Consider the following 17,701-nt stretch of genomic DNA (forward strand, 5'->3'; position numbering starts at 1 on the left):
TCACATGCCTTTATTATTATTATTTGTCTCTAGATATAAATCATTAAATGCTTGTTTAAAATCAAAAATAAAAAATCTTCCATTGAATCAATTTGGCCTTCTATAATATAGCTATTGTTCTTGCTATATATTACGGATAATGATATTTTAAAATAAAATAATTATTATATGTAATATGTTGTATAAAAAAAAATAATCCACTCCTCGTAATAAAGAAAAAAACTTACTTGCTTTTGAACCGTGTTTTAATGTCTATTTTTTTTTTTCATAATAAAAAAGATATTTACGGTTTTAATCTTAAATATTAAAATTTTAAATTAATATAATTGATTAATACTTTCTCCGCCGCACGTTGCATGTTTATGTTAAGAATGTATAGCTAATAAATAATTAAGAATGTATTAGTAAAAATAATTATTTTACGATATAAATAATTATAAATTAAAATTAAGACTAATTAGTTCAATTAAAATTAAAAATATTATTAGAAAAATTATAATGAGATTAAGGTTTGTAATATTTTTTTATAAAAAAAAGAATGACAAAAAATGTGAGATGGACATAGAAAGACAATGTAGGCATGGTAGATAAATAGATGGAATATAATATAAATATAAGTTGATATGATATTTTGAATATAAAAAATTAAATTAATATAATATAATTAATAAAAAAGTAAAATATTTAATTTGATATCAAAAAAATAAAATTGAATAAAGAATACAAATCTCAAAAGTAAACACACTCACAGTTACTTTTATGGAAAAAAAGAAATGGCCTCACAGTTACTTTTATGTAAAAAAAGAAATGGGTGCTAGTGAAGTTAGGACTAGTGATGACGTACCGTACCGTATCGAAGATATCGGTCGATAACTGATACCAGAATTTCGATATACCAAAATTTTTGATACGGTACCGATATATACTGTTTATATCGAAAATTTTAATTTCGGTACGGTATCAGTATATACCGCTTATACCAAAAATTTTGATTTCGGTAAATACCGGTATATACCGATTATATTGAAAATATAATTTTAAATTTCAAAATAATTAAAAAAATTAATAAATATCATAATTCTCTACAACAAAAATATTATGAAAAAATCAATAAATTTTCAATAGTCTACATAACAAAAATTAATAATTATTATTTATATTAATAATTAAATTATTTAAATAAAAATAATATCAGTACAATATCATATCGAAATACCGAACTTTTCAAAAATTCATACCGATACCGTACTGAAAACTTCGATACGATATCCATGCCGTACCGAAATTTTCAGTATTTTCAACACGATACGGTACGATATGTTGGTATTTCGGTATATTCGTTAAATTTCTCCATCCTTAGTTAGGACCTTGAATGTGTGCATGGAAATGCCGATCAAATTTTCCCAACCCAATAATCTGGACCAGCCTAAGGCAACAATACAGTACTGTACCATCTTCCAAACAAATTACCATACCATCTTACTCGCAACAAAATGTATATATGCATGTAGTAGTAACGTGCGTTATCTATTTTCAAATTCATCCTAAACCATACCTCACATTAGGAGTAGCATCCACACAGTCGAAAGGGATTTCGACTCTTTCCTTGACAACACAGCGTACTTCATCATTTTCCACCACCGCAACTTTCCCGGGCGGGCACTCATGTGGAGCTTCCTTCTCATCATTTCCATTTCCTTGCACTTTCAATACTTGTGAAAGCTCGAATCGATTATCCGGTCTCCTCAGCCTCAGCTCAAATCCCGACAAACTCAAGATGGCAACAATCCCGACTACAGTCAATGATGTTTTTGCTGCAGCACCTATCATGGCCTTCACCCATTTAAACACGCCCCCCCTTTCCTCAGATTCATGAGGACTACCTGTATCTCCATTTTGGGCGAATTTATCTGTGGAAGGAAGAGCTGGGGGATATACGTTGTCCAGGTGAGGTCGGGTGGGATATGGTGGAAGAATCAGATCGCTGCTGCTATCCTCTGTTTCGCCTGCAAATGCAATTGCCTCACGTATGACTTCTGAATCCTTGCCTTTGTATTCCTTCAGCTCGTTGAGCAGCTTCTTGCGGCTGTACTCGATCTCGACCAAGGCAGATTCCTTGGCACACCATTGTCGTTGCTGAAGATCCTGCACGAATCAGAAGTCAAATCTTTAGCCACTGAATGGATGACATTGAACAGAGATATTTTCAGTATCGTAAGGTGTCAATCAAATTATAAACTAGTATGAAACAACCGTACCATTTGGGATAATATAATCCAATTTGATTAAATAATCATATGCTGCACTTTATAATAAAACTGAAAGTAAATATATCAAGAAACGGGTGACAATCGCGTCAACCTTAGAGAGTATCAAACTAGGATTGACAAGTGAACAATGTGAGGTCTATCAATGGAAACCTAGCAAAAAGCAAATAGGTAAAGCAAACACAAATGAAGTAATTAGAAAGCTCAGATAATGCTTCGCCGCACTTCCCACGTTATGCACAACTTCAACGTGAATGCGTTGAAAAATATAAAAGCAAAACAACTCAGTAATTTTGTATTGAGATCCAGTCTTAGAAAGGGACAATGCACCAAACTTCTTGGAAGAAGATAAGTAAGAAACCGAAGCTGCGTGTAAAGCATTACAGATTTATCAAACTAACCTAGTCAGAACACATCAAGAGGCTGATTTACAAAGGGGGAAATAAATCGAACGAACTTTTCCATCCTACATATGATTAATTCGCCGTAGGATTTGATTAGATTCATAGAACCTCTCGTTACGTAGCGTAGCTTGTAAAGGAATTCCGCCAATAAGCCAATCAGCAAGTCAAACGATAGATTCTATATTCTATAATACGATTCATCTACAATTCGCTGCAGCATCGTAATCATAATATCCCAATTATGCTTTACAAGTATTTTTACTAAGTAATGAAAACCTCCACAGTTGGAATTTTCCACATTTTGCTTCGAACCTAGATGAAAATCAACACATTTGAGGAAACAAAATCCGGAGCAAATAAGTAAGAAGAGAATGACAATGGCGGAAATTTGGAGGGAAAGTAGTTTTACTCGAACCCTAAACTCAACAGTCACCTAGTCACCTGAATATACATACCTCAAGCCCCGATAAACAGAATCGAATCTGAAAATTCAAAAACTGGCTATTCGCCCTCCTCGCAACTCAATTGCAAAACGTACAATTAAGTTCCAATATTTCAAAAGATAATAAAACTAAAGGGACCTGCAGAGAAGAGAGCAGTCCTTCGATGGATTCAAGAGCGTCCTTAACATTGATAAGACTCTCGGTTTCGTCGTCTTCCCGGTTTTCCACAGGCGTCCCTACTTGTAATTCCTTCGACTCGCTTGCCTTCCCTCCTAACTCATCCGTTGATTTGCGGATGCTACTGACAATCCTCGACCTCAACTCCGCAGTTTTGGCCAAAACCAGGCCTATCCTGTCGTCCTCCATTCCAAGCTGCGGTTGCGGTTGCGGTTGGCAACAAGGTCGAATTGCGGAAATCGAAAAGAAACTGAGGCGTCACGTGAAAAGGCTTTCCTCTCAGGTGAGGGAGGGGCAGGCAGCTCTGCCACACTCCCTATATATAAAAAGTTCTTCATAAGTCCCAACTCAAATTAACCTCCTTTTTTTTTCTTTTTTTTTTTTTTAATAATACTACAAAGTATACGTAGAACTAACATTAATTTAATACTAAAATATTATTTTAATTTTTATTTAAATTATAAATATATCATTATTCATACAATTATTTTAAATATAAAAATATCAAAATTTTATACACACTATCAATAATTAATAAAATATTACTATTATTTTTTAATTTACAACAAAATTACAAAAAAAAAAAAAAACTGAAATGGATGGAGTATTCACTATTTAAAGTAAATTTAGAATTTGAGTTACAAATTAAATAAAATAATAAAAATAATTTTATTAGTATTATGATATAAACTAATATTCTCTTCGTCTAGTAAATTTAACTTATTACTAATTTTGACAAGTTTAAAAAAATAATATTTAATTATTAAGCTTCATTAATAATTATTTATAATAAATATTACTATCTTTATTATACTATTTCTTTGTTTATTTTAATTTCTAATTAAATTTTTAAAAATATTTTTTACTATCATTTTACTTTTATCATTTTTTCAATAAAATATATATTTTTTAAAATTTTCGTATCAGATCCAAATGAACTAATTTTAACGGAAAAAGAGTATTTAATATGTGTTTAAAAAATAAAGTGTTGTATATTTTTAAACACATCCACATACATATATATGTATATAAAGAACACAACCATGTTAGAGAGAGAAAATGAAGTCACAAATAACTTTGATGCGGCCTCACCTGCATCAATCTTTCTTCAAGCCTGTCGAATTTTTGACCCTGGAAAGGATAGCTGTTGCGAGCCGAAAAATCGTCAACGGAAAATATAAGATCGGGAGTCAAACGGTTAAGTAGTCGATCTTCAAGCCGCTACTTCTACTCTAATTGTACTGTCACATCCACAACCGCTCGTTCCCTCTTCTTCTTTTCTTTTCTTTTTTTTTTTAATTTTTTTCTTATCAATTTTTTTTTTTAAATCTTTATTCTTTCATTTCATTTGGGTGTGTTGGTTTGAGGATTGGATTTTGATTTGGAATTTGAATAGTAATAATTTTAAATTTGAATAATTGTATGGTGTAATATAAATAAATATTAATACAGTATTTTGAATGTAAAATTAATTTTTAATATAATATAATATAAAAAAGTGACAAGTAGATTTGAAATTTGATATTTTAGGGAAATTTTATTTTTTTTATGAATAGTAGAAATTTTATAAAATATTATAAAGTAACATCATTCACCTATCACTGCAGTTATCATTTTCATCCTCTAAAGAAATTGTAGAATTTCTTGAAAGAAAAGAAGAACCAGAGGAATACGGTTAGGCTTTAAGGCTTTCAGAATACAATTGAACTAAATTATTTTTACAGTTTTCTAACTATGCATATATATATATATATATGATATTAGATGGGCTATAACACAATTAATGGACCCTAGCTAACTAATATGATATAATTACATAGAAAAACCCAAAATATTAACTATTTTCTTAAAGTCCAACAATAGCAACGTTATCATCATCATCATCATCCATCATCCCCCCCCCCCTCAAGCGCAAACTTGGGGGTCACCAAGTTAAGCTTGGATAAAAATCGAGCAAAAATGGAGGGGCCAAGAGCTTTGGTAAAGACATCTACAATATGGTCGGTGGTAGAAATGTGAACTAAGTGTAGGAGTCCTTGAGTGAAATGTTGTCGAACAAACTAACAATCAATGTCAATATGTTTCGATCGCTCGTGGTGAACCGGATTTTTGACCAAATGGATAGTAGAAAGGTTATCACAATGTAATGGTATTGGAGTGATAACAAACATGCAAAAATCCTGAAGCAGATATGTGATCCAAAGAAGTTCAGAAACAGAGGTAGCTAGCGCGCAAAATTCTACTTCAGTTGAGGAGCAAGATACAGTTGGTTGCTTCTTTTATTTCCAAGAGATAAAGCAATCACCCAAGTAAATGCAGAACCCGGTTAATGATTTTCGAGTGTCCAGGCAGCAAACCCCAATCAACATCTGAATAGACAGATAGGGCTAAAGTAGATGGTGAGGGGAAGAATAGCTTAGCTCCAATGCTGCCTCTAAGATATTTGAGAAGATGTTGGATGGCGTTCCAATATTGAGATGTGGGTTCAGCAATAAATTGTGAGAGTTGTTTAACAGCGAAAGTAATATCTGGTCGAGTCATGGTGAGATATAATACTCGACCAATTAATCTTCGAAATTGTGAGGCTTGAGAAAATGATAGAGGAGTACCAACTTTGGCTTGAAGCTTGTTTTCCAAAGCAGTAGGTGTGGCAGCAGGATTAGAGTGAAGCATTCCAGATTCTGTAAGTATATCCAAAAGAAATTTGTCTTGAGAGATAATTAAGCCATGAGAAGAGTGTTAAACCTGTATTCCCAAGAAGAGATATGTTGTTCCAAGGTTCATAATAGTATAAGCTTTGTCATATCAGAAGAATAATAAAATGGGCATTGAAGCTGAGAGTGAATAAGCAATGATCATGAGATGATCTGATGAAGCCAAAGGAGATCAACTTTGACAAAAATTCCTTATACCATTGACGAGGGACCTGTTTTAGGCCATAAAGAGAACGTTTAAGCTTGCAAACCAAAGCAGGGGGTGTTAGGCATCCGTGAGGAGGTACCATATACAATTCTTCATCCAACCAACCATGTAAGAATGCATTGTTGACATCAAGTTGGTGGATTCTCCATTTTCTAGTAGCAGCAAGGGTTAGTAATATTCGTACAGTTACTGGTTTTGCCACAGGGGCAAAATAATCAGTGTAATCTTTCCCCGGAACTTGGAGAAAACCTTTAGCTACTAATCAGGCTTTGCAACATTGAAAAGATCCATCGGCATTGGTTTTTATTCTATAAATCCACTTGCACGATTTTGGTTTGACACCTTCAGGTAAGGGTGCAAACTCCCAAGTTTGATTGGCATAGAGGGCCTATAATTCATCATCCATTGTTTTCCTCTAGTGTTCTTCTTTACTAGTTTGAGAATATATTGAAGGTACTTGGAAGTCAACAGAGGAAACACCATGCCACAACTACAAAGTAGTAGGAGGTAAGGGATGAACTGTGGAACATATAAAATCATTCAGCCATGCTGGTTTTCTTGTTTGTTTTACAGGCCTATTATGAGGTTCTAAAGGAATATGAGAAATATTAGATTGTGAAGGAGAAGTGAAGGTAGGAGAAGTAGGCACAATAGGGTTGGACACCTCAGGATTAAGAGCTGAAGGAAGTAGGGAATTTGAAATGGTCATGGAGAGACATTGCTAAAGTAAAAGGATATGAGATGGATTGGAGTAAGAAATGAGAGGAGAATTGGAAGGTACTGGTGACTTTGGAGTAGATGAGGGATAAGAGAATGGGAATATATTTTCATGAAATAGTACATCTCTAGTGATGCATACTTTAAAGTATCCAGATTGTACAATTTGAAACCTTTAACCCCTGGTTGTAGGCCAAGAAATATGCATTTAGCTGATCTAGGACTAAGTTTATTCTTGCGGGGTTATACATTCAAAGCATATGCTAGGCAGCTAAAAGATTTGAAAAAGGTAAGATCAAGTGATATATTGTGAAATTTCTCATAAGGTGAGATCCATTCTAAGGTTTTAGAGGGTAATCTATTGAGTAAACAAGAAGAATAAAACAAGACTTCTCCCAAAAACGGTTAGGTAAGTTGTCTTGAAAAAGAAGTGCTCTAGTGATTTGTAATAGGTGTTTGTGCTTGAGTTCTACATGGCCATTTTGTTGGGGACTATAAGGACATGAGTGTTGATGGATAATGCCAAGTTTATGAAAAATGGCTTGACAAGTTGTACCAATAAATTCCCCCCATTGTCAGTTCTGAATTTTTTGACAGAGACACCATATTAAGTAGATATTTGAGAGAAAAAATCTGTAAGAACATTAGAGATCTTTTGTTTATTATAAAGTAAGAAAATCCATAAAGCTCTAAAGAAATCATCAACTAAAGTAAGGAAATAAGAGCAACCAGTAAGAGTTGGGGTTTTGAAAGGACCCCACAAGTCACCATGTACCAATTCAAAGCAAGAATAGATAGATGAAGTGTTGTTATGAAAAGGTTTGCGATGTTGTTTTGCTTTATAGCAAATGTCACAAGGAATATCAGATGAAGACATCTTGGGTTGTATGTTGATGTGCTTTAATGTCTGTTGAGAAGGGTATCCAAGTCTAATGTGCCATAACTCTGATGGTGATGGAGATGAGGAAGCATCATTTATCATTTGGGAGGTATAGGTGGAAGTTGACCCAGGATTGAGATTTAGAGTGTATAGGTTGCCCACTCTTTGTCCCACAACAACAACTTTTTCATGCTGACGGAGAGAAGATTGTATTGTAATTCATGAATGTAAAAGACATTGTGAATTGTGATATTATGTGTGAGATAAACAGAACCAATATACGAGGGATATATGATGATGCCATTGGCAAGCATAATTTGGGGTTTATTAAGTACTTGGTTGAGATCAAACAGGGTGTTTAAGGTTTTGCAAATGCGGCAAGATGCTCCATTGTCAATTAGCCAAGTACACTCATTTAAAACTATAGTGCTAGAGAGAGAGACATTACCAGAGTATTCAAGGATGGAATTACAGAAATCCGCTGGTCCATCAGATGATGTGTTCTTAGAGAGAAATAATTTTTTCACAGCAGCTTCAACCATTGCCTCAAGATTTCCTTAATTAGTATTGGTGCCTAAATTTCCTCTGGATGAATTAGTTATCACATTATTAATATGATGGCTTTTTTTCTCCTGTAATTCTTTTTCCTAAGTAGGAACTCCATGAAGTTTAAAACATGTATCTTTGGTATGACCTTTTCTTTTACAGTATTCACAAACTAAGTTTCTTTTGTCAACAATATTTTTTTCTCTTATCCATCTTGTTTGTAGAACTATATAGGGTATGAGTATTCTTGTTGATATCAGCAGCTAGGGCGACATGGGAACTTTTATCTACCGAAGAGAATTTGTAGTTCCTTATGTTTTTCAACTTGTAGAACCGTTGAGTAGGCCTTTGACATAGAAGGTAGAGGATTCATAACAAGAATTTGATTTTTCAGGCCTTCATAATTCTCATTCAACCCCTTTAAGAATTGAATGAGTTGATCTCTCTGATGTTTTTCTGCTACATGATGATGTAGGAAGCATGAGCAGTTAAAAACTACACATATGTTTGGTGGCTCAATTGGCAGCAAGTTCATCCCACATTTTCTGCGACTTTGTGTAGTAGAATGAAAGTGAATAATCTCCCTGTTTCAAATTCTGAATAGTTGTTTTCAATTGGTAGATCATAGAGCTATTGCATTGACCAAATTTTTCCTGTATGCTGTCCCACATTTTTTTTTTTGTAGATTTGCTATATACAAATGCTTCCTGTAATTCCAATGAGATTGAATTTCGAAGCCAAGTTCTTACCATTGCATCTACTTCAATCCAAGCTTCATGCTGCAATGTGTTTGATGCAGAACACATTTGAGTTCCTATAATGAATCCCAATTTTCCTTTCGCTATTAAAGCAGTTTTCACTGTGTGGCTCCAGGGCAAGATATTGGTTGGATTAAGTAACACAGTAGATAAGGCTTGTGCTGGATTATCTCCATAATATAACATTAAGGCTCTTGGAAGAGTAACCATATTAGATGACAATGGATTTGTCATTGAATCAAAAGATGGAGATATGTTTGCCATCAGAGTTCAGTAAAAAAAATCCAATAGTAGCCGAAGAAAAATTTCAGCAACAACTTATATAAGAGATATAGAAACTATTAGTAGAAAATACTGCAAAATTAAGAAATCAAACCCTTGATCGAATTTACCGTTCTGATACCATGAAGAAGTTGTAGAATTTCTTGAAAGAGAAGAAGAACAGAGGAATACGGTTAGGCTTTCAGGCTTTCAGAATACAACTTAACTAAATTATTTTTACATTTTTCTAACTATGTATATATATGATATTAGATGGGCTATAACACAAGCAATGGGCCCTAGTTAACTAATGTGATATAATTACATAGAAAAGCCCACAATATTAACTATTTTCTTCAAGTCCAACAACAACAGCGTTATCATCATTATCCTCCTCCATCCTCTTCTATATTTTTCTTTTATTTTTTATTATTTTCCTTCTTCCATTTTGATTCTTGCTTTCTTTTATTCACCCCGTTGTTGTAGCCGGTCGCTGCCACTATAAAAATTAAAGGCACGAATGAAGCTCAGGGAGCAACAGAGCCCTCAAGTAGCACGTAGCCCATGCATATCAGTTTATTGTATAACAAAAATTAATTTTTCAAGCATTATATTGTCACTTCTTTTAAAATAAGCAGTGTATGATATATTAGATTATTATACTAAAAAAATTGATTAATAAAGTATTTTTTTTTATTTCTTGCAATAAAAAATATACTGCATGCCATATCACTTCAATATGCTCAAAGAAAATACTGTATTGTTACTCCTTATAATCAAATACACATGCATGTTATATAATTTTATTGTACTAAATAATTAAATTTTAGTAAGTGATATTGTTACTTCTCATTATGCATAATAAAATACTTTTTCAATTTAATTTCTTCAACTATTCATGAACATATAGTTTCATAATTTTTTTACAACATTGTTTTAAATACACTATTAGAAAATTTGACTTCTTCATTATCTTAAAAATAATCAAAATGTTACTTATATTTCTCTTGAATGAGTTTTGATTTAGACAAAGAGTTTGAAACTACTTACCAATGGTAGACGCAAAACCGTCAACATCATATAGTAATTTTGAGGATCATTTTATACAAGGAGGAAGAAAGTACACATTAAATTAAAAAAATGAAGAGCTTACCTAGAAAAAAATTCGCAAGGGTGACTATAATCATTTATTCAATGATTATTTCATATTTCAACGCATTGTAGATTATTAAGAGGCATAGTTCGATTCAACAACTCTCTGATGCACTTGGTAAAGTTGGATTATCACCATTATAATATGTCCAAAAGTTATACGCATGTTGACTTACAGACAAGTGGTTTTTCAGGGTTGCTTAGAAGAATTCATTTGTATGCATTGTAATGGAAAAATTGTCCAACCGTTTGAATAAATCAATTTTTATGTGAAGATGGTAAGCCTACGATCATATTTGAAGTTGTGAGATCATATGGCTTGTGAATTTGACATTGATTTTTCAGTACATTAGGTTCATGTAATGACATTAACATTTTTTATTATTGATTTACATTATTTGATGATGTTTTTTGATTGCATAGCGATGCAAATCAATTTCATCACCAATAATAATCAATATAATATAGACTGTTATAATATTAGTATGCTATTATCCGTTTTGGGCCAATTTCATACGGACTTATTCTTGGACTTCTTCCGAAAAATCTTATATAAGTGGAATTATACGTGAGACTCATAAGGTGTGAGTATTTCTTTTAATTTTCCAATATCAGACTTAAGTTTGCACTCAATAATATTCCTCTCAAACTAAGGATCATATAACCTACAGTCTCTCGTCCAGTAATATTCCACTGATCTATCTATTTTGTACCGTCTATCATAAAGAGATTTGTTGTTTGATCATAACTTTCGAGACCGATCATCCAACTGACCACCACAATGCCAAAAGTCTTTCGTCATAAGGCGCCACCACATATTTCAATTATAAACTCAACAAGGGCTTTCCATAACCAATGACACCATCTATCACAAAGGAACCTTCTACCTCACCATAATTGTCGGGATCGACCATCTAACAAACCACCACAAAGCCAGAAGACTTTCTACACAAGAAACTACAACATATTCCAATAACAAGGTCAATGAGGATTTCTTAGAATCAATGCCCAATGTCATTTGGTTCACTCAACCGACTAACTCCTTCGAATTGGATTTTGATACCAATTGTTGTTGAAATTAAAAAATCACTAAAAGCATACAAGAACACAAACATTTGCTAACCCAGTTTGATTATGATGATATACGTTTGAGAGCGGCCAAATTAAGTATTTTCACTAATATTTTTAGATATTAATTACAAATAGAATACATAAGTATTTTTGGGTCGTCCTCACAGTTTATTTGGCCGCGTGTTTATGTAAACAATTTTATCTACTTATAATTTTATTATCCGTAACAAATAATAACTAATTTGCTTTTTTTTTTTATCAATTTTATTAATAAAAGTTTTACAATATTTGTATTTACCTTTTATTTATTATACTTTTATATTAAAATATCATTACTTTTAAATTTATATGTCCAATCAAATTATTTTGAGTATAAGTTAAAAGATATTCATTCATATGCATAAGGCCACCCGCAACGGGGTGCTTCCCAGCAAGTGCCCTCCACGTCAACATTGAGAGACGGTCACCTGCGAGTGTACCGTTCCTTCCTATTTTATTGGAGCCCATGACCTTTTTTTATCATTTAATAAATAATAAAAATAATATTTATATTATATAATAAACTATAAAAATTATATTTATAAAAAATTTGTTTTATTTAAAATATTTAAATTTTTTTAATTAATTTTTTATTTAATATTTTAAATTTATAAATTTATAAATTTTAATTATTATATGAGTGCAATTCATAAAAATTAATTTTTATTTATTTTTTTATTGTTAAGAAATACTAATTTATTTTTATTAAATATTATAAAAAATATGATTAAATATATAATTTTATTTTAAAACTGACGTTACACGTGGAAGAAACTTGTGGTGGGTTTCTGCGTTAAGGGTGCCCTAAGTACATATCTCGTCTAAAATAATAAAAACAATATCAAAGTTGAATTTGGTGGGGTTGAGCAGCTGTGCACCGTATCGGGGGTGCTGCCTTTCATGGAATCACAATTTATGAATGACTTTGCACTTTAACCTCACACACCAACCACTTCATGATCTACAAAAAAAAGAGCAATTAAGTCATGAATTAAATCACGTAAGGAATGACCCGATGGTGTGGGGTGGACTTATGGTCATAGGTTCAAACCTTCGACGCCTCAGGTCATCTGTCATACACGGTTCTACTAGTATCCAGATGTCTCTCGATCTTGAAAAAAAAATAATTATTCTTTTTTGTTGAATTGTCCATAGCTAGATTCATATTAACCCGTAATAGAAAATATATATTACACGATACAATAAATCATTCAATCCCTACCTCTATTTTCATATTTAAATTCAGTCTCCAAACAGTTTTGATACTCATTTATTAAAATCCTTATCATTAACTCTCCACCATTTTTTCATTTCCAATTTTTTTCCATTTCAACCAAAAATTTATTTTATCAATTTTATTTTTTTTTTCTCTCTATTTGTTAGGTTTTTTTTTCGCTCAAATGAATGAAATTCTGTCCAGCCTTTGATTTCATTTGCGCAAAGAAAAAAGATTGTCTACATCGTTCAGTTTCATTCACCGGAAAGAGTCTGTGATTGATGGTGAATCTGTGTGGTGGGTTTCGAATCCAAATCCCAAATTTTAGGTTTCTTTCGCGCAAAAGAAAATAGGTAAGGAGAAGGTTTGATTCCTCAGTGTACAATGTTCATTTGGTGCGATAATTTTGTTAGTTAATTAAGATGGTGTTGTTAGGGCTCGCGATTCATTTCGGTAAGTATTTTACTATTGCTTCAGTGATTGTTGCCTTGTTTGAGATTATGATTGGTGTAGTTGCTAATTGAATTTCATTATAATCTTTCGTTCGGACAGTATACATAGGAAAAAAGTTTTGTGGAGCCTGTTGTGATTTCTTGCTAGTATCCGTGGACATTTTCACGGATACTTTTCCCAGTATAATATACCTATTTATTAATTTTATACTCATATTGTCTTATATTGCATGATAGATTTGTTTGAAAATACCTTGATGTTGTTGGTATATACTATGACTAATCATCTATGAACCTTGGTATTTATTTTATGTGCTTGTATTAGGTAATGTTAAAATCATATAGCTATGCAACGGTGTTTTTCGAAAATGATAAGCAATAGGAATGATTTTTCTAGAGTTTAAGGTATGTTCTTCATGCTGATGGTCGATAATTGAAAAGAATACATTTTTTTTTGGATAGACACTCGAAACTTCTAAAGTAAATTTCTGGCGTATATTCTGAAGCCCACAACGTATACTATCTTCGGTACCTAGTGGACAAATTTCACACTTAGGTATGTGTAAAGTATATGTGTCATTTATTATTATATGTACAACACAATAAGTAAATTTCATATAGGTAATGCAGAGATATCCAATGCACAACAAGAAACGATGGACATCCGTTTTCAACAAAACCGATTATGCCCCTCTATAGAAGAATTTTGAGCAGCATATAACATATGTTGTAGAGGCCCTGCCATTTGCTCAAAACTTCATTGCACAATTGCAACACTAGTGACGGGCGAATTATCTATTTCAAGAGACTCGTTGAGAAATAATAAATACCAATATAGCTGCATCGTTGAATAGTTTGGTGCGCTTACCAAGGTCATTACCTTGTATTGGGATGCTTGATTCCATCCGGCAATATGTGATGTCTATGATGAATCCATTAACTTGGTGCTGACCCACGATATGGATATAGTGCGCAACAACTTGTAAACAAAGATAATTTATCACACATCATCTATCCAACCAGACTGGTCAATAAAATGCGGTTTGAATCACAACATGTGAAACAAACTAAAAATATGATCATTGTGGTCGTCTATGACAACCGAAAAAATTGCAAGGAGATTTGATCGTAGGTATTTCTTGTGTGTTTCCCATGGCTGGAATTTTCTTTTGTTTATGAAAAACTGTAAATTGAATGTAAATTTATGTAGACCATTATTGAGTGATTTGTAAATTCGATTATATCTCTTATATATTACAGGGTGTACACAACTATTATGTCAAGGTATATATTTGTCCAAACAAATTCTTTTAAAGTAGAAAATAAGGGTACGTGCATTCATAATGAAAGTACATTACAAGTTATTGTAATTATTAAAATATGAGTAAAAGTAATAGTTGTTAACAACAATACATTACATATGAATTTGCTTATTAAATTCTACGTAATATTTGAGGTCCTTTATGTTCCTCATGTACTCATTACTGTATAACATGGTCCATAGTGTTACACATGAGACATATTGAACCCTCCCATTCTATGAGACATGTATTAGTTATTGATGTGTACATAAAATGTATCTATTAATGCTTTCAAAAAATTTGGTGAATACATAGTTTCTCAAAATAAGTCGAATATGTATAAAATTACTTATAAGGAATATCTCTCAAGGCGAGCATATCCATTCAGCTCAGAAGTATGTAACTTAGTGAAATAAATGAACAAATCTCATCATTGGGAGTATGTCGCTTCCACTTAGGGGTTTCTCGACACCCAATCATGACTGTTGCTAGCTTAAACAATTATAGGTTGAATATATCATTGCAATTTTATCGAATATTGGTTTATATCAATCAATACTGTTGAAACGATCATTGTGATCATTTGTATATGTATTCAATGATGGATGGGAATATCACATAAAATATGTTTGACATAACATATGATGTTGTGAATTATGATAAAACATAGCGATGAATTAGTGGATAACTTATGAGATATGTCTTGGTCTCCACACTCTTTATTTTCTTTGTCCATGTTAGCATTTTGTAGACTAGAAAAACATCCTAACGAAAAAATATATTAGAATATATGAGGAGCAAATTTAATTCTTTATGTACATACCCCTAATTCAAACAATCATACTTATAGAGACTAGAGTTCTTGGCTCTGATACCAACTGTGACACCCCGGCCGCAAGCCACGTGAAACCGAGCATGTCGGGATTGTAGACTGCACCCTGGGAGACTTTCTAGGGGGTCACTCATTCTCAAATTACTCTAGGGTAAGCACACTTAACTTTAGAGTTCTTTCATAAATAAATTACTCTAGGGTAAGCACACTTTACTCTAGGCAACCGATGTCAATGTAGTTTTTTTTTTTTTTTTCAGACAATTTAGAAAATACCCAAACAGTGTGAGTTGCAGATCTTTCAGTTCCCAACTTTAAGTTTAACGATCTTTGTATAGAAGAATTGTATAAAAAAAATCTGGAGGTAAGCCATTTTATTCTTTTTCGGGTCTGACATCATTTTAAAACAAAGATATGTCTTCATGAGTATACTCAACACAAATACAATTTTATAGCACAACTGCCAAAAGTAAGTAATCTTCTATTTTGAGGCATATAAATTAACAATCTAGGCACACTAAAGGCAATGTGAGTCACTCATAAACAATATAAAGAACAAATAAAATTTCTACTAATCGCAAAATAGATACATCTATAACCAACACTATGCTAGAGATATAGTCTAACACCTTAATACTTAAAAAAATCACCCGATAGAGGCACAAGAAAAAAAGATAAAAGCATATTATGAATTAGAAAAAAAAAATACAAAGTTAAAATATCGATTCTAGCAAAAACAATAAACTTTAACTTACTTCTTGGAACTTTGTTTCAGAGATGAAACATTTTCAACATTTTCGAGTAAACAACGTAATTTTGTTATATCTTCTCTTTTCATCCTTGATGCGAACAAGTTCCAGTGCGACGGTGTCGATGGTATTTAGGGTGACGTTCAGTGGCAACGAATTGAAAGTAGAAGGTGAATGGTTTTTGAAGAAAAAAATTGATTGGGATCGTGAGATAATTTCAAAGTATGTAAATAGAAAACATAAGTTTATGTAAAATCAACCGAAGAATATAAAAATTTGTTACATTAACTCATTATTCCATGGGCAAATTGAATAGTAGGGACTGCAGTGTAAATATTATGCAAATGTAGGGAGTGCAATGTCATTTATTAATCTGGAGGGACTGAATTTAAACATTTATTAACCGACAGAGATTTAAATCAAAGTCACCCTTCAATTAATATAATTTGATTCTTTATCTCAATATATATATCCCCGAATTGGGATTACAAATTCAGCAGCACAACACCTACTACTGTCTCACGTACTTAAAACACTTGGATTAGGTCAGCAGGGCTATATTAGATCATCTTCAACTCACTGCATATGTAGTGGGTTGTACAAAAAATAGGGGGAGGGGCTCCAACCCACCCCAAATACCCCCATATTTGCAGATATGCTCCACTCCATTTTTGGAGTGGAGTTTTTGTGGAGTTTTTATATTTTTAGTATTTTTTGGGGTGTATTGTGTAATTTTAATTTTTTAATAGATGATGTATAATTTTATATTTTAAAAAATTGCATGTAATTTTACTATTTTGAAAAATAATGTATAATTTTATTTTTTAAAAGTGATATAATTTTATATTTTGGAAAGTAATATATAATTTTATTTTTTAAAAAAATAATGTATAATTGTATTTTTAAATTGATATATAATTTTACTTTTTGGAAAGTGATATAATTTTTATTTTTTTTAAAAATAATGTTTAATTATATATTTTAAAAGTGATTGTAATTTTATTTTTTTAAAATGATATATAATTTTATTTTTTGAAAGTGATATGTAATTTTATTTTGTAAATTAACGTGTAATTTTATTTTGTAAAGAGTTATGTTTAATTTTTTATTTTAAAATTAATTATTTTATATATTTTTCACAAAAAAAAATTATAATATGTATGTATAATTATTAAAAGATGATACATGTGTATTTAAATTTAAATTTATTTAAAGTTGAAAATAATGTACGTTATAAAATTATTTAAAAAATACAATTAAAATACAAAAGCACGTTGCATAGGATGCAAATTACATAAAATATTATATTGATAGAATTCAAATTACATAAAACAAATTGCTTTAAAAAAAAAACAAATTACATTGATAAAATACAATTGCATAAAATATTAAAATACACTGATTTAATATGGAGGAATATCAGAATTTCCATCTCCACCAATATCATTGAAATATTGAAAAAACATATTCGAAGAAGACTGTGGATTTGATCCTGAAATTTCATTGTTCTTTTATTG

General features: G+C 31.6%; 1 protein-coding gene across 1 annotated transcript; it reads right to left on the minus strand.

The window, feature by feature from the left end:
* Positions 1–1,387: 1,387 nt before the first annotated feature.
* Positions 1,388–3,594, minus strand: LOC127252332 (plastid division protein PDV2-like). Its single transcript, XM_051276471.1, has 2 exons — positions 3,253–3,594; positions 1,388–2,145 (listed from the first exon to the last, which is right to left on the minus strand). The coding sequence occupies exons 1-2, from the start codon at positions 3,478–3,480 to the stop codon at positions 1,540–1,542; spliced, it is 834 nt and encodes a 277-aa protein (XP_051132428.1). The 5' UTR covers positions 3,481–3,594; the 3' UTR covers positions 1,388–1,539.
* Between the last annotated feature and the right edge of the window lie 14,107 nt (positions 3,595–17,701).

This window comes from Andrographis paniculata, unplaced genomic scaffold, assembly GCF_009805555.1.
Source record: "Andrographis paniculata isolate CXL003 unplaced genomic scaffold, ASM980555v1 Contig46END, whole genome shotgun sequence".
Lineage (NCBI taxonomy): Eukaryota > Viridiplantae > Streptophyta > Magnoliopsida > Lamiales > Acanthaceae > Andrographis > Andrographis paniculata.

Bases quoted from the DNA above. Each gene is read 5' to 3' on its own strand.
- LOC127252332 (XM_051276471.1), bottom strand. From the start codon at position 3,480: ATGGAGGACGACAGGATAGGCCTGGTTTTGGCCAAAACTGCGGAGTTG. The intron at 2,146-3,252 runs GTCCCTTTAGTT...TGATTCGTGCAG, and splicing joins GACTGCTCTCTTCTCTGCAG to GATCTTCAGCAACGACAATG.